At 51.3% G+C, this 27,039-nt stretch overlaps 1 protein-coding gene and 1 non-coding gene across 8 annotated transcripts; both read left to right on the forward strand.

Moving 5' to 3' along the window:
* The first annotated feature begins 489 nt into the window (after positions 1–489).
* Positions 490–26,125, forward strand: LOC118672847 (translocon-associated protein subunit beta). 7 transcript variants are annotated; one of them, XM_036342781.1, is made up of 15 exons: positions 506–663; positions 2,122–2,273; positions 3,627–3,844; positions 4,319–4,581; positions 5,672–5,830; positions 9,777–10,002; positions 11,059–11,198; positions 11,677–11,760; positions 11,914–12,029; positions 12,215–12,395; positions 19,027–19,181; positions 19,864–19,962; positions 21,260–21,368; positions 24,405–24,482; positions 25,592–26,125. In XM_036342781.1, the coding sequence occupies exons 1-15, from the start codon at positions 556–558 to the stop codon at positions 25,700–25,702; spliced, it is 2,199 nt and encodes a 732-aa protein (XP_036198674.1). In that variant the 5' UTR covers positions 506–555; the 3' UTR covers positions 25,703–26,125. The 7 variants fall into 7 exon arrangements, 6 of the variants coding, with proteins under 6 accessions (XP_036198676.1, XP_036198675.1, XP_036198674.1 ...); XR_004973226.1 differs by lacking the exon at positions 21,260–21,368 and having other exon boundaries at positions 499–663; positions 19,864–20,087; positions 25,592–25,651; XM_036342782.1 differs by lacking the exon at positions 21,260–21,368 and having other exon boundaries at positions 501–663; positions 19,864–19,980.
* LOC118673842 lies at positions 23,867–23,992 on the forward strand. Its single transcript, XR_004973508.1, has one exon. It is a non-coding gene; the product is annotated as a U6atac minor spliceosomal RNA (small nuclear RNA).
* Positions 26,126–27,039: the final 914 nt, after the last annotated feature.

Below are 27,039 nucleotides of genomic sequence, written 5' to 3' on the forward strand. Positions count from 1 at the left end.
GGAGAAGTTCGGCCTCCGGGCGGCGGAGGCCCCGGCCTAGGAAGGACTTGGGTTTCCCGCGGGCGACGCGCTTTCGCCGGGACGGAGAGGAGGAGGCCACAGAGACCCCTTTGTCCGCAGCGGGAGTGACCTGCCGCGGGGGCAGGGGCAGCTCCGGGGCGGAGGGGACGCGGCTGGTGCGCGCCCTCTCCGCTGGGCCCCGGTCTCCCGCGGGGAGCCTGCCCCCCGCCCCGCCCGTGAGGGACCCGCCCCGCCCCCGCCCCCGCCCCCGCCTCCGGGGGTCAGCGCCCCGCGAGGCCCAGTCCAGGCGGCGGGACCCCGGGCTCAGCCCTGGGCGGGCTCCGCTGCAGCGGTCCTCCCAGTCCGCCCGGGGCGCTGTGGCTGCGGCGGCCCGAAGGGGGTGGCGAGGCCTTGGGGAGGAAAGGGAGGGGAGGGGAGGGGAGGGGAGGGGAGGGGAGTGTTGGAGGCGCCCGAGCCGAGCCAGGTCAGCGGGGCGGGCGGGGAGGAGGAGGAGGAGCCGGGCGTGCTGGCGGGCGGCCCGGTGGCGGCGGCGGCATGGCGGAGCCGAGTGGGGCCGAGACGAGGCCCCCCATTCGGGTCACCGTCAAGACCCCCAAGGACAAGGAGGAAATTGTGATCAGCGATCGAGCCTCAGTCAAGGAGGTAGTGGGGGTGGGGTGGGGGTGGGGCGGGGGGAGGGGTCCACGCGGAGGGGGGGTGGCTCTGGACGGTCGGGCGGTCGGGAGGGCCCGGGAGAGGAGGCGGGGGCCCCGCGGGCACTCGGAGCGGCGGGAGAGGAGGAGCGGCGGGCGGGCGGGGGGCGTCCTGCGAGGGCGATCGGGGGAGCGCGGCGCGCGCTGGGGCGGGGAGGCCGGGGCTCGCCTGGCGGCCTGGGCTGGGGGCGTGGTGGAGAGCGGGGTGCGGGCACCTGGCGCAGGGAAGGAAGGGGGAAGCCTTTCGGGGGAGCGTGCGCCCCGGTGCCTGGTCGGGGTTCGAGGCGTCGAGGCTGCGTGGGGGCCGGGCGGGGTGCTGAGCCCCGAGAGCCGGCGGGGGGCGCCCCTGTGCGCCCACGGGAAGGCTCCGCGTGCTCCGCGCCGGGCGGCGGGGGTGGGATTCCCCTCCGCCCCGGTCCTTCTCGCCGTTTCAAATCCTGGCGGTCCTGCCTGGGTCTCAGCGCCCCCGGGATTCACGCCGAGTGCAGCGGGTGTGCGGTAAAGTCGTGTTGAACAGGGAACGCTGCCCGTGGCCGCCACCTCGCCGTGGCCCTCCGGAATCTCACGTGGGCGGGGCTGAGCACAGGCCTGCGGGTGGAAGGAGGGTCTGGAAGCTGCGGGTGCTTAGCAAGCGCGCTGTTCAGAGTGCATGGCCTGGGTGCTGGTGATCGATTTGGGAGTCTTAACTTCCCAAGCCAGCCTGTGGCATCATCACTGCCCCCCCCCCCCCCCCCGCCTTATGAAATGACTACATCCCAGAATTTAACTATTTCCCCCTGCAACGCTGGATTTGAAATCAGCTCCAATAGAGAGGCATGTTCTGGTTAAGAGCCTGGGCTTCGGTGTGAAGACAGTCCGTTCTGCACTGGCCAGTTTCCTATCCACTCTGACCGTCTTTCCTCTCATCTTTAAAATGGAAATAATAATCAATGTGTATCTCCTAGGACTTGCTCTTAACTCATGAATAGTTAGGTCCCATTACAAAGAACTGGGATCGATGTGTGTCGTTGTTACAAGCATGCTGGGAAGAAAGAGGGGATCATGAGAAACTTGGGGTCATGAGAAGAGAGGGCTGAGGGACACAGGGCCTGCGTCCGAGGCTGTGGAAGGAGCTGAGACCGGGAGTTCCCTCCCGGGGAACTGGGCAGGGGGACTGAGGAGGGAGGGGCAGGTAGCAGCGAGGGCGTCCTGGGGGGGGGGGGGAGTTGAGAGAGGAGCCTCTCTCTGGCCCATCTCCTTGGTTAAGAAGAAAGGAGCTGCTCATTGCAGCTGCAGGGAGGGAGTCATGATTGCAGACGGGACTTCCCGCCGCTGGCGGTGGGAGCAGAAGTGTGCTGAGGCACCAGAAGCGTCCCTGGTGGATGGAGTCCCGGCAACCTCTGCAGTGATCTCTGCCTCTCGATCACAGTTCAAAGAGGAAATCTCGCGGAGGTTTAAGGCTCAGCAGGATCAGCTGGTCCTGATCTTCGCAGGCAAGATCCTCAAGGATGGGGACACACTGAACCAGCATGGAATCAAGGATGGGCTTACCGTCCACCTGGTCATCAAGACCCCGCAGAAGTAAGTTCAGGAGAGGAGCGGGTCCAGCTTGTGACTGGACCACTTTCCCCTGTCTGATACTCTCTCGCCCACCCATGCCTAGACCAGTGGTTCTCAACCTTCTGGCCCTTTAAGTACAGTTCCTCGCCGAAACCGGTTTGGCTCAGTGGATAGAGGGTCGGCCTGCGGACTGAAAGGTTCCAGGTTCGATTCCGGTCTGGGGCATGTACCTGGGTTGCGGGCATATCCCCAGTGGGAGGTGTGCAGGAGGCAGCTGATCGATGTTTCTCTCTCATAGATGTTTCTAACTCTCTATCTCTCTCCCTTCCTCTCTGTAAAAAATCAATAAAATAAAAAAAAATACAGTTCCTTATGTTGTGACCCAACCATAAAATTATTTTCGTTGCTACTTCATAACTGTAATGTTGCTACTGTTATGAATCGTAGTGTAAATATCTGATATGCAGGATGGTCTTAGGCGACCCCTGTGAAAGGGTTGTTCGACCGCCAAAGGGGTCGCGACCCACAGGTTGAGAACCGCTGGCCTAGAGGGTCTGTGCCTAGAGGACCTATCCAGTGATGGCGAACCTTTTGAGCTCGGCGTGTCAGCATTTTGAAAAACCCTAACTTAACTCTGGTGCCGTGTCACATATAGAAATATTTTTATATTTGCAACCATAGTAAAACAAAGATATATATATATATATATATATATATATATATATTTTTTTTTTTTTAATATATTTTATTGATTTTTCACAGAGAGGAAGGGAGAGAGATAGAGAGTCAGAAACATTGATGAGAGAGAAACATCGATCAGCCGCCTCCTGCACATCTCCCAGTGGGGATGTGCCCGCAACCCAGGTACATGCCCTTGACCGGAATCGAACCTGGGACCTTTCAGTCCACAGGCCGACGCTCTATCCACTGAGCCAAACCGGTTTCGGCAAGATGTATATTTTTGATATTTATTTTATATATTTAAATGCCATTTAACAAAGAAAAATCAACCAAAAAAATGAGTTCGTGTGTCACCTCTGGCACGCGTGTCATAGGTTCGCCATCACTGATCCTATACCAAGACCAGGAGAGTGACTCTTGAATGGGTTGGGTTGCCAGGCAGGCTTATGGGCTCCCCTGCAGGGGAACGGATCCTGACTTACATCTCCCAGAATGCCCTGGAGACAGCTGTCCTAGCTCCTCCTTCCCTATCTGACTGACTGACTACCCGCTAGCTAGCATCACCCCACCCCAGCTTTAGTGTTGCTTAGGATGCAGCCTGGGTTGGGGCAGTAGCTGCACACCAAACACCGAGACAGTTGTCTTCCCTCTTCTGTGTTCACGTAAACTAAGATTTTCTTCCTCTGTCCTCAGGGCTCAAGATCCAGCTGCTGCCACTGCTTCTTCCCCCTCTACTCCAGAGCCTGCCTCAGCGCCCTCCACCACGCCTGCTTCACCTGCCACCCCTGCCCAGCCCTCCACCTCTGGCAGTGCCACGTCGGATGCTGGCAGTGGAAGCCGGAGGAGCAGTGGGGGGGGTCCCTCCCCAGGGGCTGGGGAGGGCCCCCCCAATGCTACCACATCCATACTCTGTAAGCCCTTAGGCACTGGGGGTTGGGGGAGAGCCGAGAGAAGGGAGAAACATGGTCCCACTCATGAACTGATGGGGATAGAGGACCCTGGACATAGGACTTTCCAGTTAAGGGGAGCATGGGCAAAGGTTAGAGTGGGGGGAAATGGGGCTGGGATATGGGGAACCGGGGGGTGAAGACATTATAGGTAGGGACAAAAGTGGGTCCAACAGTAGCCAGCGGGGAATATTGATTTACTCATTCAACAGGCCATCAGGGGGTGCCCTCTCTGTGCTCAGGACTATGCCCAGCTCCCAGCCTCTGCCACCAGAGAGGGCTCAGTCTAGCAGGTTCAGGGCTGGGGCTGTGGGAATGCCTGGGAAATGGAGCTGTGCGAAGCAGAGGGGGCCCACCCTGGAGACCTGAGCTCAGTGGCTCTGACCAGGTGGAGGAAGGGCTCCTACAGCAGACTGTGATTCTGCCTCCTCCCCACAGCTGGCTTTGGGGGCATCCTCGGCCTGGGCAGCCTGGGTCTGGGCTCCGCCAACTTCATGGAGCTGCAGCAACAGATGCAGAGGCAACTGATGTCCAATCCTGAGATGCTGTCGCAGATCATGGAGAACCCCCTGGTCCAGGACATGATGTCTAACCCTGACCTGATGCGCCACATGATCATGGCCAACCCCCAGATGCAGCAGCTGATGGAGCGGAACCCTGAGATCAGCCACATGCTCAACAACCCTGAGCTCATGAGGCAGGTGGGTGTGAGAGAGGTGGGGTGGGGGTGTGCCTGCCCAGCCTTTCTTTCCCCACCTTGTCCTACCTTGATTTGTTCATTCATTTGTTCAGCAGCCGTGTTTTGTACACTCGGGGTCCAGTGATAAAAAGACACAGGCCTAGCTTTTCAGGAACTCCTGGGCTTAAAGAAAAATGGGACAAGTGAGCAGACGATGATAATACAGTGTGATCAGTACTATCACACGGATAGTCACAGGGTCCCCCAGGGGCACAGCGTAGGTCTTGACTCTCTACTCGGGCTCCAAGGAGGCCCTCCTAGAGGAAATGTCACCCAAGCTGAGGTTCAAGGGAGGAAGCATGACCCAGAAGAAGGACCAATGGACAGCAAGTGCAAAGGCCTGGGAGTAAAAGACAGTAAGGTATTCAGGGAGCATTGAGAATGGCCAGGGCCAAAGATCTGGGGATGGGAGTTAAAGGGTGTTGGTAGCATGGCCCCAGCTTGAATCCTTTCCCTCCTCAACATACCATTTACCAGGGGGCAGAGCTGGTGTTGGCCAGACAGACTGACCTGGCCTTGACAGCTGGCTCCACCACTAACTGGCTGTGTGTCCCCAGGCAGTGAGTCTCTGAGCCTATTTTTTCTTCTGCGAAATAGGGACAGAGATACCTACTTGGGACCATTATTGTGGGGATTAAATGACTTGAATTCTGTAAATTAGTCCAACGCCTGTAGGTAGTAGGTGCGCAAGAGATGTTAGTTTTTGTTTCTGCCTCCTCCCCTTCCTCATGTCCATTCTTACTCAATATCCTCGTGCTCCCTGACCCCTGACACCCCTGTGGGCCTCCTGAACCTGAAGGAGGGAAGCTGCTGCTGTGGTCACTTCTGTGATCATTGTGTCTCACTGGAAAGAGCCAACTAGAATGTCCACAGGGAAGATGGTTGGAACCAAAATGACAGGAAGGAAGGAATCTAGTCAACCCTGTTCTCTACCGCAGTAGGCAGACCCTGGACCCTGGTCCTGATGCAGGCCTCCTCCTCAGGCCCACCCTTGGCAGGCTTGGGGCTCCCTGGTTCTAGGGCCCATTCTGTCTCTCTGCCTTCCCCACCAGACGATGGAGCTTGCTCGAAATCCAGCCATGATGCAGGAGATGATGCGGAACCAGGACCGGGCCCTCAGCAACCTGGAGAGCATCCCTGGAGGGTATAACGCCCTCCGCCGCATGTACACTGACATCCAGGAGCCCATGTTCAGTGCTGCCCGGGAACAGGTGGGGCCAGGGGCTGGGGCGTTAGGGGGGTTGTCTGGCCAGAGATTCCCGACCTCCAGACCCAGGAGAGCCTGGGGTGCTGTCTGCTCCTCTTTCTAGTCCCACCCTCCACCCCTGAGGGTGGGCCTTGGCTTGGAAATGGTTCCCATAATGCATAGTCAGGGATGGTCCAACTTGGCGTGGGACTGAGGCACTAGGGCAGAATGTAGCAGAGTTTCCCAGGGAAGTGGGTGAGGCATAGAGCCCAGGGATTTGATGTTGTTCTGAAAAACTTCTGGCACCAGGGGCTCAAAAGTTGTGGGTCAGGCCTGGTGTCAAACAGAAGGGATACAACCTTCTAGAAGTGGTATCATGCTGTTCATATAGTTTTTAACTGTCTCAAGTGTGGTCCCTAGATCACCTGTGGTAGAATCACCTGGGGAGCTTGTTAGTGACGAGATTCCGGGTCCCCACCTTTGTGCTACTAAATGACTCAATCTCTGGAATCAGCCTCTGGGAGTATGCACTTTCAAACTTAAAAAAAATTTTTTTTAAATTGATTTCAGAGAGGAAGGGAGAGGGAGAGAAAGGTAGAAACTTCAATGAAGAGAATCATTGATCAACTGACTCCTGCATGCCCTCTACTGGGGATTGAGCCCACAACCCACAACCTGGGCACATGCCCTCCAGGAACCCAACTGTGACCTGGTTCATAGATTGGTGCTCAACCACTGAGCCACACTGGCCAGACTGGGAATACGCACTTTTGCACTTTAAAAATGCTTTATGAATTCTTTCCAAATGTACAACAAATATAGATAAAAATAGAGCATTCTGTCGTATCCATGTTGCCCTAAGATGTTGCCATATATAGTTCAGTGCCTCTTTTGGTTCTTTTTTTTTTTTTTTTAAGTTTTATTTACATCAAATACATTACACAACATTTACATGTTTCAAAATTCAAAAGGTACACAAAATAAACAAAAGGGCATTTAAAAAGCATGGAAAGGAATACAAGCTCAATAAGTTATGCAAAAGGGATCCTATTTTCTTCTCCAACCACTTCTTTTCTTACCCCAAGTTAATGAATGTTGTTAATATTTTGAATATTTTCCTGTACATATTTAATATTTGCAAATAAGACATTACAGATAGAATAGCAGCCTTCTCTATGGTTTTCTTTCCTTCTCTAGAGCTAAGTACCACCCTGAGGTTGGTGTTTGTCATTTTGATTCTTTGATTACCTATATATGTATCCATAAGTAATCTATAGTTTTATTTTGCATATTTTTCAACCTTCTAGAAGTGGTATCATGTTGTTCATATAATTTTTAACTTGCTTTTTAAACATTTTTTAAATATATTTTTATTGATTTCAGAGGAAGGGAGAGGGAGAGAGAGAGAGAAACATCAGTGATGAGAGAGAATCATTGATTGGTTGCCTCCTGCATGCCCCCTACTGGGGATCAAGCCCACAACCCAGCCATGTGCCCTTGACCGGAATCGAACTTGGGACCCTTCAGTCCGCAGGCTGACACTCTATCCATTGAGCCAAACCAGCTAGGGTGCTTTTTAAACATTTTTTAAAAGTTTTATTGAAGGATAATCAGTGACAGAAAGGTGCACGGAAGTATACAGTTTGATGGGTTTCCACAAACTGAACACCCTCCCGCAACCACTGCTCATTTGGGAGGGAGGCTATCACGCGATTTTTTCCTTGTGGAAAGGAAAAGGCACCATGTCCGGAGTGGCCCATGGTATCCAACAGATTCCTCGTTCCTGCTGCCTCTGTCCTACACCAAGTCTCCACAAAGGAGTGTATGTCTTTCTGGCTCTGCTCAGTCCCACTGGTCTGTCTGTCTCTGCAGTGCTGCCACATTGTCTTATTTAAGCCTTAGCTTCCTCATTTCCAAAATGGAAGCAATATATTACAGCAGAAGTTCTCAATCATTTTGGTCTCAGGATCCCTTTATACTCTTAAAAATTATTGAGGATCCTCAAAAGCGTTTGTTTTCATGGGTTAGATCTGATATTCACTGTATGTAAAATTAAAACTAAGAAATTTTTTAAATGTTTATTAATTCACTTAAAAATAACAATAAATTCATTACATTAACATAAATAGCATATTCTTTTGAAAAAACTTTATTTTCCAAATCAGAACTTTAGAGGAAAGAGTGACCCTGTTTATGTTTTTTGTTGTTTTTTGTTTTTTTTTTTACAACACGGCGTTTTTTGTTGTTGTTGATTCCTGTATTTGCCCTGACCAGGGATCAAACCTGCAACGTTGGCATATTGGGACGACACTCTAACCAACTGTGCTATCTGGCCAGGGTGTTGTTTTGCATTTTTACAGATCTCTTTAATGCAGTGGTTCTCAACCTTGGCTGCACATTAGAATCGCCTGGGAATCTGTTTAAAATCCTGATTTCTGGGCCTCATCCTCCGGAAATTCTGTTTCTTTGTTACTAATGTTGTGGCCCCACCCCATAACAAAGAAACAGAATTTCCGGAGGATGAGGCCCAGAAACCAGGATTTTAAAAAGATTCCCAGGCGATTCTAATGTGCAGCCAAGGTTGAGAACCACTGCTTTAATGTCTGGCTACGAAGCAGCTGGATTGTCAGATCTGCTTCTGCATTCAGTCCACTGCAGTGTCACATGTTATGTATGTAGTCCTTGGAAAACTCCACTCAGTCCTCATGAGAGAATGAAAGTGAAAAATGCAAATAACATCTGAGAATTATAAAAATAGTTTTGAACCTTTCAGGGGTCCTAGGACCACACTTTGAGAACTGACATATTGGAGGGATATTGTAAACATTACAATAAATGGCAGCTGATCTCACTCTAGGGAGTTTAGGAAGAGAGATTTAGTCCTTAGGGTATACCAGGAAGAACAAAACCGGGCTCCAAAGTTGGGTGCTAGTCAAGTCACCAGAACAGGAAATCTGAAACAGGGACACAGACTGAAACCTGGTGCACGAACTCTGGCCTGCAAGCCCCATTATCTGAACAGGCATCTGGTGAGGGGAGAGAACCACCGCTCAGAGCAGCCGAGTCCTTGGTCAGCCGTGGTCCCATGACCCACTTTGAATAAACAGAAAAAGTGACTGGATGTGAAACTGCAAACTGCACGGTGGGGCGGGCTGAGGCTGCTCAGAGACCTGCTTAGGTCAGGGCGGCCTTGGAACTCAGGACAGAGGCTGAGCCCGGGAAATGGGGCTGGGACTTCCCCAGCAAGCACACCCCTTGGACAGAGGGCGGAGGTTCAGGCAGCACCATAGGATGGTCCACACCCTGAGATAATCCTGAGTGACTTGGTGGGAGCCTGGTGCTGAGGGGGATGAAGCATCTGGTCTGAGGAGCTAGGCTGGGCGTGGGGGGAGGAGATTGGAGGCCTAGAGATGTGCTCCACGGTGGTGTGCCTGGGGGGACGGAGCCCACATAGGGGACCCAGGCAGCGAGGGAGGAGGCTCTGGGGAGTTAGTATTGGGCCAAGGTGGTCGGAAAAGGGGCAGCTGGAGACAAATCAGCATTGAAGGGAAAGCCAGCACTTACTTATTGAGCACCTCTGAGTGCCAGGAGCGGGGTGCGAAGGTGAGCCCAATGTCTGTGCCTGAGGAGCTGAGGAAGACGATCTCGCTGCACACTGGGAGTGTGTGTAGAGTACTGTGGAACACAGAGGAGGCTAGAGACCGAATATTTAGAGCCACCAGGAGAGCGGGGAAGTTTCCAGTTATCTGAGGGGTTCAGTTATCCAGTCATTAGCATCAGCCAGCTCCGCCTGCAGGATAGGGGTGGAGCTGCCCATTGTGGGGCTAAAAATTGAGCTGAGGATTCCTAAGGTCTCAGATCTCTCTCCCTTTCCTGGGAAGGGGAGGCTACTAGGTGAGAGGAGAGAAGGGGTGTAGCCCTTGTCCCTGCTTTGTTTCAGTCCTTAACCCGAACCCTTTCCCTCCTCCCAGTTTGGCAACAATCCCTTCTCTTCCCTGGCCGGGAACTCCGACAGCTCATCTTCCCAGCCTCTGCGGACTGAGAATCGAGAGCCCCTCCCTAACCCCTGGAGCCCCTCGCCCCCCACCTCCCAGGCCCCCGGGTCCGGTGGGGAGGGCACCGGAGGATCGGGGACCAGCCAGGTGCACCCGACAGTCTCGAACCCCTTTGGGATCAATGCGGCTAGCCTGGGGTCAGGTATGTCCTAGGGTGGGAGGAGCACAGTGGGTCTCCAGGGCACTTCCTCTGGCCCAGGACTGAATGGGGTTCATACTGTTTCAGAATATTGAAGACAGAGGTGAGACTATGGAAGCCACAGAGGGGGCTCTGCAGCCTGAGGCAGTGGCTCCACCCCTCAGAGAGTGAGGGTTGGTTCCAACCAGGCCCTGATACCATTGGGAGTGACCTAAGTAATGGCTCACCAATAAACCAGCCCCACCTTCTAAGCTGTTTCAGCACAAGTGGTACTGTCCAGCATAAATGGGTCAGACTGGGGATGAGGGTGTGGAGAGGAACCAGGGCAGACCTGGGGACAGGCAGATGCGGGGGTGGGGTGGGGGGGAGTACAGAGCTACCATGTGCAGGTTGTGACTGCACGACCGTGGGGGTGCCCCACTTATCTGGACTCTGGCTGTACTTACGACCCAGAGGATGTCTTTGGTAGATGCCCTGATTTCTCTGTTCCCTGGGGGATATCTTTATTGGGAAAGTCCCCTCCCCTCTATCTGCTTCAGTTCCCTTATTTATAAAACCATGAACCTGACTCATGGTTTTAAAAGTCCACTCCTGAATTCTGGGAAGTCTGGGCCATCTTCAGGATGGGAAAGGACCAAAGGGGAGAGGCTCCAGGCCTCCTGCTCCAGCCCCGACCATGCTGGGTTTCTGCATGAGATTTGGTTTGAGGAAAGAGTCTCTGCTGCTAAGACAAGTTTGGAAACCATTGGTCTACGTGATCTTTAGTCAAATCCTTTCCAACTCTGACATTCTCTGAGCTTGTGAGAGGAACAGGGCATGAATCAGACCCAGTTTCCAACTGGCTTGTCTTGTCCTGAGCAGAGTGGATGGGAAAGGGGCCGGGCCCCAGCAGGAGTCAGCAGAGCCTGGACCACGCCCAGGACCGGGGTGCCCATTGTCCCGCTGCCTTTCTGAGTTTTGTAGCCGCTCAGTGTCTGAAGTAAGGTCGGTTGATGTGGCATCTGGTTTCCATCTGGACCCCCTCTCTCCTGTGTGATTTGTTTTTCCTCCTTGCCTTAGGGATGTTCAACAGCCCGGAAATGCAGGCCCTGCTCCAGCAGATCTCAGAGAACCCCCAGCTGATGCAGAATGTGATCTCCGCCCCCTACATGCGCAGCATGATGCAGACGCTTGCCCAGAACCCTGACTTTGCCGCTCAGGTATGGAACTGTTCCGGGCGGTGCACTGGGGGCAGTTACTTGTGGTCAAAACACTCAGGAGCCAGACTGCCTGGGTTTGTATCTCAAGCATCAGCACTTTCTCGCTGTGTAAGTTAAGCAAGTAATTTAACCTCCCAGTTTCCTCAGCTGTAAACTGGTAACAATAGTTCCTCATAGGTTTGTGAGGAGTAAATGAGTTGATGCATATAAAGTGCTTTGAACTTGGCATGGCACATCGTAGGCACTGTGTCCTTATCAGACCCAGGGCTGAGCAGCCTGGCTCCTGACGTCATCACTGCCCGGAGTATAGTTCTATTTCCTCTCGCTGTCCCACTTAGGCCTTCAGGATACTTTGAGATCCTTGGAAAAGCTGGCCAGATTTCCTGCAGTGGTAGGGGTGCCGAGGGAGACTGAGGCTGTGGGGGAATTCTGAGGGTGGGTAGGCCCAGGCCTCCCCCTACTCCCTTGACCCTGGCAGATGATGGTGAACGTGCCGCTCTTCGCGGGAAACCCCCAGCTTCAGGAGCAGCTCCGCCTGCAGCTCCCTGTCTTCCTGCAGCAGGTCAGTGAGGAGCCTAGAGGGCAGGGGGTGGACCCTGAAGCCCACGGGGTGGAACTGCAGGGACGGGGCAGAGCTCGGCCCTGGACTCAGGGTTTAGGCTGCTTCCTGTCTCCTGCCACCTCCCATTGCCTTTCTCTGCTCATTTCCCACCAGATGCAGAACCCAGAGTCACTCTCCATCCTTACCAATCCCCGCGCCATGCAGGCGCTGCTGCAGATCCAGCAGGGATTGCAGACCTTGCAGACTGAGGCCCCCGGGCTGATACCCAGGTGAGGGTAGGAGGCAGGTGGGCAGCAAGGTTCTGGCGACTTCTCCCCTCACCCCCTCCCTCTGCCACTCCGAGCAGCCATTGTGTCGGTTTTCCTGTTTCCTCCAATTGCTTTCCTTCCGGATCTCATGTTCCCATCCCTTTCTCAGAGGCCATCTCCCAGCTTTTGGTCTCTCCTGTCTGCAGCCTTGGCTCCTTTGGGATGTCCCGGACCCTCGCACCCTCAGCAAGCAGCGCCGGGCCTGCACCCGAGGCCCCCACCTCCTCACCAGCCCCACCAGCCACTTCTCCCACAGGGGCTTCCAGTGCCCAGCAGCAGCTCATGCAGCAGATGATCCAGCTTTTGGCAGGAAGTGGAAACTCACAGGTACACGGGCAGCGGGGCGGGTGCTGGAACTGCCACTCCATCCCGGTGGTGTCAGGGGTCGCAGTAGAATGGAGAGAGCAGAGCAGGCTTTGGAGGCAGCCAGCCCTGGCTTTACACCCTAGTCTGCCACTTTCCAGCCTTGGGCAAGTCACTGATCTTCCCTCAGTTCAGTTCCACAGCTGTAAAATGGAGATGAGAATAGTAATAGCACTTACCATGTGCTCGGCACTGTGCTAAGTGCCTCATTTAATTTATTCCTCACAATAGCCTTGTGAGGGAGCTATTATTATAGTTCCTGAGTTACAGAAGGAGAAAACTGAAGCCCAGAGAGATGAAGGGGCTTGCTCAGTCTAAAGCCAGTAAGTAATGGAGCCAAGACTCAAACCGAGGCATGCTGGCTCCAGGATTTACACCGCAACTGCTGTGTTTTACCACTTCCACTCATGTCATGGGATTCTTTTTTTTTTCTTTTTTCTTGTTATAGATTTCAGAGAGGAAGGGAGAGGGAGATAGAAACTTCAATGATGAGAGAGAATCATTGATCGGCTGCCTCCTGCACATCCCCTACTGGGCATGTGCCCTTGACCGGAATCGAAACCGGGGACCTTTCAGTCCTCAGGCTGACGCTCTATCCACTGAGCCACACCGGCTAGGGCCATGGGCTTCTTTTGATAATTAAAGCAGCCTCCATCCCTGAGACCTGAGAAGAGGATTCTGGGAGGTGAGGTAACTAAAGCCCTGGGGTACTAAGTGAAGGCTAGGGGTTTGAGGGAGTGAGGATGACCTCGGGGAAACCGCTAACCTTTCTCCGGCCTTTGTAACTCATCTGGGGAAAGCCTGTCAGGAGAAATGTAGGTATGCCCAGCTCTGCAAAAGCTGAACCAGTGATCGCCAAGGTTGAGCCCCACTTAAGCCCTGTGGGTGGCATGGAGCACTGGACAGGGCTTTTGTGCAGCAGCCAGGTGGCCTGTGATTGCTGGGCTTCTTCCAGCTCTGAGTCTTCTGTTCATGGTCTAGGTAGTGCTTCCTAAACATCCCTTGGGAAAACCCTTCCAGGAGATGTTTATAGGAGTGTCACATAGGAAAAGCCTCCTCTTTTGTAAATAGCTATGTTTGTGGATTGGTTAAAATTAAACAGATTCTTTCCTTCCTGGAGCCATTCTCTGGCCTTTACTGTGACTGTATGTGTGAGGATGACTAGGAGGGGTGTAGAGGTGGTGTTTCGTACACATCTTATCCACCACCGCGCATCTGGCGTGTGGAGTACCTGTTAACGTCTCCAGACTGTTGCTGGGAAGTAGTTAGGCATATAAGCGACCGAAGCCTGTCTGCTACTTTGAAATTTTAAGAAAGACACCTCCACCTCATTATCACACAGTTGTTTGCAGCTCACCACCCTGCTCCACTGATTGACTCTGAGGAGGTCGAGAAGACCTAGAGGTTGTCTTCTCTTCGTTATAAGCCCCCAGCTTCTGAAGTTGGTCCTGTGTCCGCTTCACAAGGCCTGTCCCTGTAGGTGCAGACGCCCGAAGTGAGATTCCAGCCGCAGCTAGATCAGCTCCACGCCATGGGCTTCATCAACCGGGAGGCCAACCTGCAGGCCCTGATTGCCACAGGAGGGGACATCAATGCGGCCATTGAGAGACTGCTGGGCTCTCAGCTCTCCTAAGCCTGTGGCCGTGCCTCCTGCTTCTCCCTTCCCTGGATGCCACCTCTGGTTCCTGTCAGCTCCTTCCCTCTGCCGCTTGTCATCCTCTGTCTTCTTCCTGTCCTCTTCAGACACAGGGTGGCTTTAGAGGCGTGGACCCCAACCCTGTAGCTCTGCCTGAGAACTTCGGCTCTACTTCTACTTCTTAGAGAATCTTCTCTCCTGCTCCTGCTTGAGCAGAACTATTTGACGGTCTTCACAGTTTTGTTGATTGGCCCACAACCGCCTTTGCAATCTTCACACTTCTCAGTGGCAGCACAGAGTTGAAGGAGGAACCAACTCTCTGGTTATTGGAACATGGTCTTTCACCTGTACCACTAGGGTTTTGCTGGTCTCATGTTTACTTTTGGTAACTCTCTTCTTTCTTTCCCCATCCCCTCTCACCCCCAGCTAACCAGTGCTAGAACTCTATCCTTGGAAGGAGGGGCAGGTGAAGCAGGCTGAGATTTCCCTCCTCGCCCCTGAAGTGCTTTTTAATGGGGTCTGTTGGGACTTCCAGGGGGAGGAAGATGCCTGTTCTTCCTGTCTGAAGGAGGAGATAGGACTGTGTCTGAACAAGGAATTAACCAGCCCTGGACCAGCCCAACAGAGACTGGTGCCCAGGAGAAGGGCCTGAGATTTTTAGAGGAAGGGAATGGGCAAAATAGCCTGAGGAAAAGGCTTGGAAGTTGAATTGACAGTTAGGAAGTGGAAGCACTAATTGCTCTATTAGGCAGGAGAGTCCTGGTTCAGGCATGGCAGAGGAGACTTGGAGATGCTAATGTAGCCTGAGCTGAAAGGGGCTCAATGACGCTAAGGGAGATGGCTCACAAGGGGCCATATTAGCTCCATTTCCTCAAACACACGTGCTTATGTACACACACACACATTTCCATGAACACAGGACCTGTCTGTGTCCCCAGGTACCAGTGATCTGAGCCCCCCTTAAAAGACATGAAGTGGGTTGGGGTCTGGCTCGGCAGTGGGTGTGTGGTGGTGGGGTGCATATGGGTTCAGTAGAAATGGATTCTTTGCTGATTTCTGGTTCAGAGCTCCCCCCACCAGAGAAATAGGCAGAAGGGCTAGTCTAGGGCAGGAATATGTACAGCCCAGGGAGCTAGGTCCCTTGGGCCTCTGGATGCTGGGTAACCCAAGGGTAGTGTGGATAGGCCTTCTACCAGAACTGTGACCAACACCCTTACACCCCTCTCCTGATTGCTTCAGGGGATGTTAGAAGGGTCTTTCCATCTAGAGCCCCTGGCCCTTGCCCTTTGAGTTCTTCACTGTTTCCCTCCAGGCCAGAAAGTTCTATTTGAGACAGGAAAGGAGAGGCTGGCAATGCTGCCTGTGATCTGGAGTTGGACGTGACTATACTGGAGCACAAAGGAGGCTCATATCACCTCCGCTCTCTGCTATTTAGCCCAGCTGCTTGGCGGGCCCATGGCTGAGAATATGGAGGCATGAGAAACAGGATTTTCTCCCAGTGGGAAAGGGCCTCAAGCACTCCAGAGAGGATGTCTGCGTGGCTCCTCTCCATCCTTCCCTCAGCTCCCACACTGGCCTTTGTAAATAAATGGCGTGGTCTTTGTTGTGAGTGTGTCTTGGTGTTTGTTTTCGGGGGGCGGGGGGGAGGGGGTGGAGGCTAGCTGAAGACAACTTCTTGGTCTTAGAGGGTTTTTATAAAGTGGATCTAGAGGAATTTGAAGTTCGGTTCACTTAACACAGATGTTAAGAAACACTGAAAGTTAAGGGATAACTGGTCATGGGATATCTATAACCCATGGTTTAGGAATGAGAAAGGTTGCATTCTTCCATTCCCCATCCCCAGACCATAAAATACCAGATTCCTCATCCTACCCCCAACCCCCACCCCCATTAGTCAGTCTGGGAGAAGAATGTATACTTTTTTTAAAATATATTTTTATTGGTTTCAGAGAGGAAGGGAGAGAGGGATAGAAATATCAATGATGAGAATCATTGATGGCCTGCTTCCTGCATGCCCCCCTACTGGGGATCAAGCCCACAACCCGGGTATGTGCCCTTGACCGGAATCGAACCTGGGACTCTTCAGTCTGCAGGCCGATGCTCTATCCATTGAGACAAACCAGCCAGAGGGAGGAATGTATACTTCTAACTGATCTTTTGGCAAGACTGCTCTCTCCTTACCTCAGGTAAAAAGGTAAAAAAAACACCAAAAACCCCTTGCATCCCGATCTTATGCAGGTGGAGTTTAGTAGTTCTTAGTCTTGATCTAGACTAGACCTAGCTCTACCGCTAATTGTGTGAACTTTTATCTTGTATAGTGAGGTTATGGCCTGGAGTTCTGTGATATATGAATAAATCATGCTGGGAGGTTCCACTTCTGATTATGGTAGTCTGGATATTTTCCAGGGGTCCTCAAACTTTTTAAACGGGGCCAGTTCACTGTCCCTCAGACCGTTGGAGGGCCGGACTATAGTTTAAAAAAACACTATGAACAAATTCCTATGCACACTGCGGCAGCAAAAACACCCGGCGGGCCGGATAAATGTTTTCGGTGGGCCGCATGTGGCCCGCGGGCCGCAGTTTGAGGACCCCTGTTAATTTAGACCAACATTCTCACCAGAAAATTTTTAAATTTTTTTATTGATTTTAGAGAGCGAGTGAGAGAAACATTAATTTGTTGTTCCACTTAGTTATGCATTCATTGGTTGCAAGATTGAACTTGCAACCTTGGTGTATCAGGAGGATGGTCTAACCAACTGAGTTACCTGGCCAGGGCCTCACTAGAAATTTTTACAGTCAGATGCAATATATGTTTAAAGAATCTAAAAAGCATCAAAGGGCCAATAAGATGGCTGGGAATCTAGAGAGGAAAAATGGCCTAAAGACTACTTTTGTCCTGGGAGTTTTTGCCACTTGGGGAAAAGTTCCTGAGAGGATTTGAGGGCCTTGAAGGATAGGGAGACAAAAAGTTAGAATCTGGGAAGAGCTAAAGACAGGGATGCTGGTAAAGATCCAGCATTTGAACTAGGACCCCTAGAGGTGGATCAGAAGTAAGCCATTCCTCATATTTGGCAGCCTAGCCTCCCACCATTCTGGGTGGTCAGAAATTCCTAAGCCTCAAATTTAGGAATAAGATGATCCCAGATTGCTATCATATCCAGATGCTTGGTAGGATCAAGCAGAGGAACGTAACATCAACCTAGACCTCAAAACTATTATAATAAATAATTTTTCAAATATAACATCAACCACAATAAAAATTAAGCAGTTGAAGAGATAAGGCAATGTAAATGAGACCAAATAGAAATGACAGACAATAAACAGACCCATGGCAATTCCACATAATTGAAATTATACAAGTGAAAACAAGAAGATAAAAGCCAAGCTTAGAAATTTCAGCAGAGACATGAAACTATAAAAATGGACATAGCATGCCCTAGCCGGTTTGGCTCAGTGGATAAAGCCATCCTGCAGACGGAAGGGTCACAGGTTCGATTTCAGTCAAGGGCATGTACCTTGGCTGGATCCCTACTCGGCGGGGGTGCATGGAGGAGGCAACCAATTAACCAATGGATGTGTCTCTCCCATCTGTGTTTCTGTCTCTTCCCCCCTCCCACTCTCTAAAAATTAACAGGAAAATGTCCTCGGGTAAGGATTAACAAAATAAACAAACATTGACTCTAAAACAAAAATGACAATGTATCGTGGCGTTTAAAATCTGTAGAAAGAAAATTTAAGTATGTGACACAACAGCACAGGAGTCAGACTGGTACATGGAGTTAGCACCTCAAAGGAATTCGAAATAAAGCTCAGGGCTTGGTTACTTACTGGATGTAGGGGATGACTAAGTGTCCTGCCTAGAATCAGAATTCTAGTAACCCTGAGAGGAATAGCTTTTCTCTAATTCCTGGTTCGACAGTACACTCGCCATTCTAAATATATGATCAAAATCTCTAGGTATGCCAATTCCGCAAAGCAGCTGATCAGGTGCTGGCCACATACGGTAAAGGCAAACCAGCTTGAAAAGCCATTGAAAGGGGCAGAATAATAAAAGCAAGGAGAACGCATAGCCAAGCCTTTCTGAAGTGCCTCGTGTCTCCGAGGTCCGCGAGCACTACAAAGGGAAAGGTGGGGCTTGTCCAAGAACTACAACTCCCAGAAGGCATCGGGCGGAGCACCGGGGTTTCCTGTCAAAGCTTACTTCCGGTCTTTCGGATGCTGACTCTCTTTTCCGGTACTTGTTCCTCCCCTCCCCCTAAAGGTTTCTTTGGGGTGCACGGTGAGTCCCAAGCAGGAGGGGGAGTCTCATGTCCGCGCCTCACTTAGCGGCGGAGGGTCAGCTGGGGGAGGGGCAGGAGAGAGGGCGCGCCGCGGAAGGGCGTTCAATCTTGGGGGGAGGCGAGAAGGGGGCAGAGCAGGCTGAGCCCATGAGGGAACCACAAAAGGATGTGGGGGCGAGGAGAATGGGATCCCGGGGGAAGGATGGAGGGTGGGATGCAGGCTGTGTGGGAGGACCCCGCGAGCGCGCGGTGGGGTCTCAGTGGAGCTGGGCGATGGAGCAGAGGGCCACGTTCTGGAAGGCAGCAGCCATGGGGGACTCCTGTGTCAGGGAAAGCTGGGGGTGCTGCAGGGCTGAGATCGGGCACCCCAAGAAAAGCCCTCTTGTAGCCACATGGTGTCATCTCAGAAGACCCTATCAGCTGGGGAGCACCTCGGTCCCCGGCAGAAAGAGGGTGGTGGGTATGCTGGTGCTTAGGCCGATGATCCGAGGGCTTGCAGGGCCGCGATGGCAGGAGAGGCGCGAACAGGCCTTCCCGGCGGCTCCGAGGCTGCTCAGTGGAAGGGGCTGCTGCTTCCGGAACATCAAAGAGCTTCCCTGGGTTTTCAGGAAGGACTGTCCGGAAGCTGTTGGTATTTTCCGTGCTTGCATGGACTGCTCACTTTGCTTCTTTCCCACAGATGAGGCTGCTGGCGTTGGTAGTGTTGGCTCTACTTGCTGTCACACAAGCAGAGGAAGGAGCCAGGCTTTTGGCCTCCAAATCACTGCTGAACAGATATGCGGTGGAGGGGAGAGACCTGACCTTACAGTACAACATCTACAACGTGGGCTCCAGGTAAGGAGGCCCTGGGCCGCAGGCTAGGCCCCTCCCAGGCTTCTTGGATTTCCCAGCTGGGACAGCACCAGCAGTGATTTCCCGTTGGGAGACCTCCAGCAACAGATGGGAGCGAACGAGTACACTGCTGGACCCAATGGAGGAGGAGGAGGACATTCTTGCCGAGGCTATAAGAAACCACCTCCCACTTTTTTGAGTTGGGAGAGTTTTAGAGTGTGGAGAGAAGCAGGAATTGTGAAACAGGGAGAGGAAAATGAGAAGGCGTAAAATGTGTGATTCCGTCTTACCTCAGGGTTGAAAGTTGCAGCTTCCTTTGTTTCATTAGCCTGTACACATTTTTGTTGCCTTTTTAAATTTTGTTCCCTCTAATTTGATCTTCCATATGCGTCTTTGCTCCTCTCCCCCTCCATCCTCTCAACAATACACACAGAGAAATTGAGACAAGAATGGGTTTGGGCCCATTTCTTCTACTAGATACTTGATATTTTGGTGCCTCTGAGACATAGAATCCAGTCCTTGACCTGGATTCTTCGGTGCAACAAACCCAAGTTACTGTTTATGTGAGTCATATGTGTCTTTTGTAGTTGTGAATTTTCAGGACAAGCGGGCGGATTTGATTGCTGATGGCTTTCATTTTCATATCCATGACTTGCAAACCTTTTTTGTTGCCTCTGTTTTCTAGTGCTGCATTAGATGTGGAATTATCTGATGATTCCTTCCCTCCAGAAGACTTTGGCATTGTCTCCGGAATGCTCAACGTCAAATGGGACCGGATTGCCCCGTATCCTCTTGACACTGGGTGATGAAGGCTGGCGGTGGGGGTGGGGGACGTTGCCACCAAAGAAAGCAGCGGGGTCCCTTCGAACGGCCCAGGTGTGCATGGCCGTTCTTCTGTCATCTCTCTGGGTGAGCTGGGGCAGGAGATACTGGTGGCAGCTGTGTTCGTGTGCTTTGGATGCCCCTGCGGTTCTGACGTTTAGGTTATAAGCCCTACGACATGCTCTATTGGGAAGATGTAGACACTCACTAGTAGATGTTTGTGGCCCAGCAAAGGAGGGTGCCTTTAAAAGAAATTCAATTGGATGCTAACCTGGGGGACCTTTCAAAGACTCTTCTTAGTCAGTGAGTCTCTTATTCTGATCTACCAGTTGTTTCCTGAGTGTTTTGAATTAGATTTTTTTCCCCATGTGAGTTAAAGTAGGTTTAGATTTTCTGATGAGAGTTAGTGTACTCTTTGTGGTTTTTGTTTGTTTTTATTTTGCATTTTCAAAGACTTCCTTCAGTTACAGTCAATGAAAGATTTTCTGTGAACTTAAGTGACTAATTTTTCATCCATAACATATATTGCTTGAAAGTTTACTTTAGCCCTAACCGGTTTAGCTCAGTGGACAGAGTGTCGGCCTGCAGACTGAAGGGTCCCAGGTTCGATTCCGGTCAAGGGCATATACCTTGGTTGCAGGCACAAACCCTAGTGGGGAGTGTGCAAGATGCAGCTGATCGATGTTTCTCTCTCATCAATGTTTCTAACTCTCTATCCCTCTCCCTTCCTCTCTGTAAAAAATCAATAAAATATGTTTAAAAAAAAAAAGTTTACTTTAAAAACTTCAATACTAAGTACATCATAGATTTAAAACTTGGCTAAAAAGGCATCATATTGCCCTACCTGGTTTGGCTTAGTGGATAGAGCGTCGGCCTGCGGACTGAAGGGCCCCAGGTTCGATTCCAGTCAAGGGCACGTACCTCCGTTGCAGGCTTTTCCTGGGCCCAGGCCCTGGTCAGGGCTAGTGCAGGAGGCAGCCAATCAAGAGATATTTCTCTCTGTCTTTCCCTCTCTCTTCCACTCTCTCTAAAAATCAATGGAAAAATGTCCTCGGGTGAGGATTAAAAAAAAAAGGTATATTATAATATACTTTAGGCTTACAAAAAAGTGTATGTTTATTATTCTTGCAGAGGATTGCAAATATGCAATCACCACATGTATTGGCAACTTCTTTTGTAAATGGTGCATTTAGTCCACAAGTTGAAAGGTTGTTACAACTTTAGCTTCACCTTTTCCCCTTCCTTAACTCTTGGGCCAGTGCTAGCAACGTCTCTCATACTGTTGTCCTGCGCCCTCTCAAGGCTGGTTATTTCAACTTCACCTCAGCAACTATTACTTACCTGGCCCAGGAGGATGGGCCCGTTGTGGTGAGTTGCCCAAACGCTCAGATCTGCCTTTGAAAACTCTTGCAGAAAATTGTCAAGGTAGCCACTACATTCTGAGAAAGATAAGAAAGACCAGAAACGTGGGATATTGCCCTTAGGAAATACGTTTCAAATTATAAAGTTCCAGAATAAAGCAATTGAAATGGATGGGAGGGGAGTACTGTAGCATTCCCTTCCTCTTCATTCCTTCTGCTTGGCTTTTTATCTGGAATGTGTCAAATATTGCCCCGTTCATTGCTGTCTTCGCCTTTCCAATTCATCTATGCCGCTGTCAGATCATTCCCCATCTTCATTGTTTCCATGTCTTTCCCTTGCTTTGGATGCTCCTGCTCATTCCATCAAAGTCAAGCTTTTCTGCCTCTCATCGCATACCCTCCAGTAGTCCAACTGTTCTCTGCCTGTCCTGCTTTCTCTCCACTTGACCCACAAAGACCCTCCATCCCAGTTAGGCCAGGCTCCTCCCAGTGCTGTTCTTCCCACTTTGCCTTGCCTCTGTTTGACGTACTCTCTCTCCTCCACTTCGTTATCCGACGCCTTCTCGAGACCCAGCTCTGAGCTGCAAGGCGTCTGCTTTCACAATTCCCATTGCTCTTTCCCACTCCTTCTTTCAATAATCATTCATCGAGGCAACTGAACGTCTGTCGCTCTTATGTTGCAGGCATTTGAACATTTAATTATTTATTGTCTTCAGTAGTTCTCTTTCTTTATGTGTAGGTCTTCCCCCCACCCTCACTCCCAATTTAATACACACCCCTTGAAGCCAGGGACTTTGTCTTAGATTTCTCTCTGTTTCCCATATTTAATAGAAATAGTAGTCAGTAATCTTTGACTGATTGATGTAAAGGTCAATAGACATTTATTGAGCCCCTGCAATGTGCTGGACCCTGGGGGATACCAAGAAGATTAAGACGCTGCCCCAGCCCTCAGGAACCTTAGGCCATGAACTCATAAAGGCCTCTGACGGGACCATACGATGGGCTGTTGGCTACGTCGCAAGTACACAGTAGGGAGAGGACTTTGAATGGCGTCAACCATGGAACTAAACAACATCCAAAATTCTCGTTAAATGCACATTCTGAATTTTCTTTTTTTATAAACCACGTGGAGCCATATTTCTGTAATCCCTGTTACATTTCCGCATCTTGTGTCATTTCTACTTTCAGAATCAGCTTTAGAAATAGTGCTGGGGATGTGAAGTACAGCACAGGGAACACAGTCAGTGATATTGTAATAACTAGCTGTGGTGCCAGGTGGGCACTGAAATACCAGGGGGAACGCTTTGTAAAGTAGATGATTGTCTAACCACTATGCTGTACACCTGAAACTAATATAAAATAATATTGAATGTAAACTGTAATTGAAAAAATATTTAAAATAGCCTGGCAGGGTGGCTCAGTTGTTTGAGCTTCCTGTGCACCAAAAGGTTGCCGGTTCGATTCCTGGAAAGGGCACATACCTGGGTGGTGATTTTGATCCCCTCTCAGGGAGCATGCAGAAGGCAACTGATTGATGTTTCTCTGTCTCTCTCTGTGTCTCTCTCTTCTTCCTCCCTCTCTCTACATGTCCGTGGGTGAGGATTAAAAACAACAAAAAGACATAATAAGATACAACCTCACACACACTATGATGGCTGTAACAAAAAATGAAGACAGTAACGTGTTGGCAAAGATGTGAAAAAACAGAATGCTAAAACACGGCTGGTGAGGACATAAAATGCTGCTGCCACGTTGGGAAAACAGTTTGGCAGCTCCTCAAAAAAATAAAAAAGAAAGAAAGAACCAACTTTTAGGACTCTGGTTCCACATGGTGTCTAATGGGTTAAAAGACAAAAAACCAAAGGCTCAGCTGCCACTTTAGAACGAAGTTGTTTGCAGTGTGCTCCAAAGTCTTGGCCTGCTCCCCAAGACAGGAATGTGGGCCAGACTCAGCCCCCCTAGTTAGGTACTTTTGGGCAGGGCTTTGTACTGTCCAGAATCTTTCTCATTTCATTGGGGCCTCACGGCACTCGGTACAGAGGAGTATTTCCACGGGAGGAATACGGAAATGAGTGGCAAGTGCAAGTCATTCCATCACACGCTTGCCCTGCAGAGGCCAGTGGTGGTGAGCCACTCTCCTGAGTCTGAGTCTAAGGTAGGAGGATTTGGTTTGAATTTCAGCTGCATCCCTGGCCTACTTGTTTAGTAAATGCTCATCCTGTGTTTCTCAGGCCTCCTGGCTCCTAATTTACTCCCCTTTACAACACAGTAAGGGTCATCCAACTCTCTAGTTCAAAAGCTCTTCTTCCTCTGGAAGCTCTAAGAATCTAACACCTAGGCCCTGACTGAGTAGCTCAGTTGGTTAGAGCAGCGTCCCGATACACCAAGGTTGTGGGTTCGATCCCCTGTCAGGGCACATACAAGAATCAACCAATGAATGCATAAATGAGTGGAACAACAAGCCGATGTTTCTCTCTCTCAAGTCAATTAAAAAAAAAAAAACGCGTGTTGCATGAAAGGAGAGAAGGTTAGCACTCCCCTTGACAAGGATGGAATTGGCTGTCGGGCCTAACAACACGCATACGGTTAAGGCATTGCCACCTACTTCGTGGCATCTAACCACTGTTTTTATAAGCCAGCCAGAGAAAGATAAATACCACATGATCTCACTCATTTGTGGAATATAGAGGACAACACAGACTGATGAACAGGGACAGATCCAAAGACAGAGAAACAGCGATCAGACTATTAATCCCCAGAAGGAAAGTAGGGGAGGGAGGGGGTACGGGGAAGAGATCAACCAAAGGACTTGTATGCAGGCATATAAGCCACAGCAATGGACACGGACAGCAGGGAGATGAGAGCATGAGTGGGGGGGGGGGGGGGGGAATGGGGGTTAATGGGGGGGATGAGGACACATTTGTAATTCCTTAACTAATAAAGAATTTTTAAAAAAGAATAACGCTTACAACTAGGTTGGTTGGGACTGCCCTTTCTCAGGTGAGACAGTGTGGGGCTTGCTCATGTCCTGCTTTTCTTTCAGGTTGGCTTTACCAGTGCACCTGGACAGGGAGGAATCCTGGCTCAGCGGGAGTTTGATAGGAGATTCTCACCTCACTTCGTAAGCGGCACAGTGTTGTCTGGGATGAGACCACCTTGGGTTCTGGGACCTCTTAGCCTCCTTAGATTTGTTTAGTTGGTTGGTTTTTGCCGTATCTGTTTTTTTGGTGTCTGATACAGCCATCAAATATCCTGATTTAACTATAATTAGAGATTTTTAGTCATGAGATCACAATGATCAGAACCAAAAAACTGCCCTTTTTCTTTCCTCATCCTTGAGTAGAACCCCATCTTGGAGTCCTGAGTCTATTTTGAGATTTAAAAAGAATATCTGCTTAGATTCGAAGAGTTGTAGAGAATGGGAAGGTGAAGCGGGAACTTAGCTGTGGTCTAGTCTAAGAGAATTTTTTGAAGGTTTGCCTAAAGTTCTGAATGAGGGAATTCAGTACTCATCCATTCACTCAGTGAATAATTATGGGGTTCCTAATTATGTGCTCGGTTCAGTGCTTTGCTTTGGGAAACAATGGTGACCAAGACATAGCCCTTTTCATAAAGATCTTAGGGGCCCTAGGGACTCAGAACAAGTCACCGAGGGGAGAAGCTCTGATGGAGATCGTATACAAGGTGCGGGCGGAGCATGCAGCAGGAACATGGAGCCTGGTCTGAGTCAGGGCGGGTTTCTGGAGGAGGAGGTTGGCAAGGATGGGCATCGTAGGGAGAGGAGCAGCTCGTAGGGAGAGGAGCAGCTCGTAGGGAGAGGAGCAGCTCGGTGAGAAAGAGCGAGGTGCCACCCAGGGATGGCGAGTAGTCTAGGAGGCTGGAGGGCAGATGAGGTGGAGGAATGGGGGAGGGGCTGGAGACAGTGGGGTTAGATCACCAGAGGCTTGACTGTCAGGGCGATACTTGGCCATCTCCCTCCTCACAGATGGTCTGGAAGAGAAAAGCTTTTCTTCCCGTCTGGGTGGGGTCAGGTGAGGCTTTGGCTTCACAGCGAGAAAGATGGATTGGTCTTCAGAGAGCCATTTTCCCGCAGGAGTGGTCAGAGGAGCCTTCCCATCAAGGTTCTGCTTAAAATGTGGGCGGGGCTGCTCCCTTTCTCATTGGCCCCCTCCTTCCTGGTCCTCTCCTGTGCCCTCCTCCCTCGTCTAAGCAAGGCCTTGTCTTCCACAGCTGGACTGGGCAGCCTTCGGGGTCATGACTCTCCCCTCCATCGGGGTCCCCCTGCTGCTGTGGTACTCCAGCAAGAGGAAATACGACACGCCCAAGGCCAAGAAGAACTGAGGGGCTTGCACAGCCCTCCCATCCCAAGAAATGCAGGTGCTTTCCAGACTCCAGAGGGATCTCAGATGCAGTCTCCTCCCTTAGCCCTCAGCCGCCTTCTCCTGGGCCCTGCCCTGCTCTCATCCCAAGGGAAGGACTGGGCCGAGGACTACGAGAGCCTCCTCGCTTCCCTCTTGAAGCCATACAGACAAGAATGCCCTGAGCCTAGAGGTGCCCTGGGGTGTTTTGCTGGCGTATGAGCTCTCCAGTGCAGGAGGGGGCCTTTGGAGATGGCATGACACCACCCCCATCTGCTCTCCCCTCTCAGAAGGGGATAGAAGATAAAGTGGAAGCTGTGGGCTCTCGGAGGCTGCCCAGCTCCTGTTCCGGGTTAGGGAAGTGCTTACCAAATGGGTTTTCTAATAAAAACAAATGCCACACTGACTTGCCCGTTTTCTCATCAGCTGAGTGAGTGCAGGTTGTTGGAGCTCAAACCTGAGAGCCCAGGCTCCTGGGCAGGTGAGCCGAGTCCTGCCTCATTGCTGTGGGGGTTGTGGGTCCTGTTCCCATGGAGATACTGTCTGTCTGCTTTTGAGCGTCTTGCTTCATCTCTGATTTCCCTCTGCTCTCCCCAGTCACCACATATTCCCCAGAACCGGTCTTGACTGTTCGCTCCTCTTAGCTCAAGGAGGGGTGGGGAAGCCGTTCTCACGCCGGGAAGACATTCTGGTCTCATACACTGACTTGTTTTTGTAATCCTCACACGAGGATATTTTCCCCCGTTGATTTCTAGAGAGAAGGGGGGAGGGGGCGTGGAGAAACATCCATGTGAGAGAGACACATCGGTCGGTTGTCTCCTGCACAAGCCCCGACCAGGAATCGAGCCCAAGATCCTTTGGTCCCCAGGCTGACACTCTAACCACGGAGAAAACTGGCCAGGGTCTCTTACTGACTTCTTGAAAAGCTCTTACACCTGGTTCTAGTCCTCCCTCTGTTTAAGAACCAGCTTTTCTTGAGCTTGAATTACGCCTCTGCTCTGAGCTCTGGCCCGGGGGCAGCACCGGGGGCACACCGGGATGCCCTGAGCTGTCCCTAAGCACGGCCTGTGGAAAGGCGGTGGCTTTGGCAGCAGCAGCGGTGGGGAGAAGCCACTCCAAGCTGACTCCGTCCAGCCCAGGAATGCCGTGGTCCGAGAACAGCCTCCCAGGCAGGGGAGCAGCCCAACAAACACCCGCTTTGTTCCTGCCACCGAGTCTCCCAGTTTAGACTCTGTTGGGGATGGGGGGGGGGGGGGCGTGCTGCCCAACCGGTTTAACCTTTCCTCTGCCCAGCAGCGGAGCCTCTGGGCCCCAGGGAGG

This window comes from Myotis myotis, unplaced genomic scaffold, assembly GCF_014108235.1.
Source record: "Myotis myotis isolate mMyoMyo1 unplaced genomic scaffold, mMyoMyo1.p scaffold_m19_p_18, whole genome shotgun sequence".
In the NCBI taxonomy this organism is placed as follows: Eukaryota; Metazoa; Chordata; class Mammalia; order Chiroptera; family Vespertilionidae; genus Myotis; species Myotis myotis.

Coding starts and splice junctions, on each gene's coding strand:
- LOC118672847 (XM_036342781.1), top strand. CDS start 556: ATGGCGGAGCCGAGTGGGGCCGAGACGAGGCCCCCCATTCGGGTCACC. Junction 10,003..11,058: donor TGCGGCTAGCCTGGGGTCAG/GTATGTCCTAGG, acceptor TCCTTGCCTTAG/GGATGTTCAACAGCCCGGAA. Junction 21,369..24,404: donor AGGAGGATGGGCCCGTTGTG/GTGAGTTGCCCA, acceptor CTTTTCTTTCAG/GTTGGCTTTACCAGTGCACC.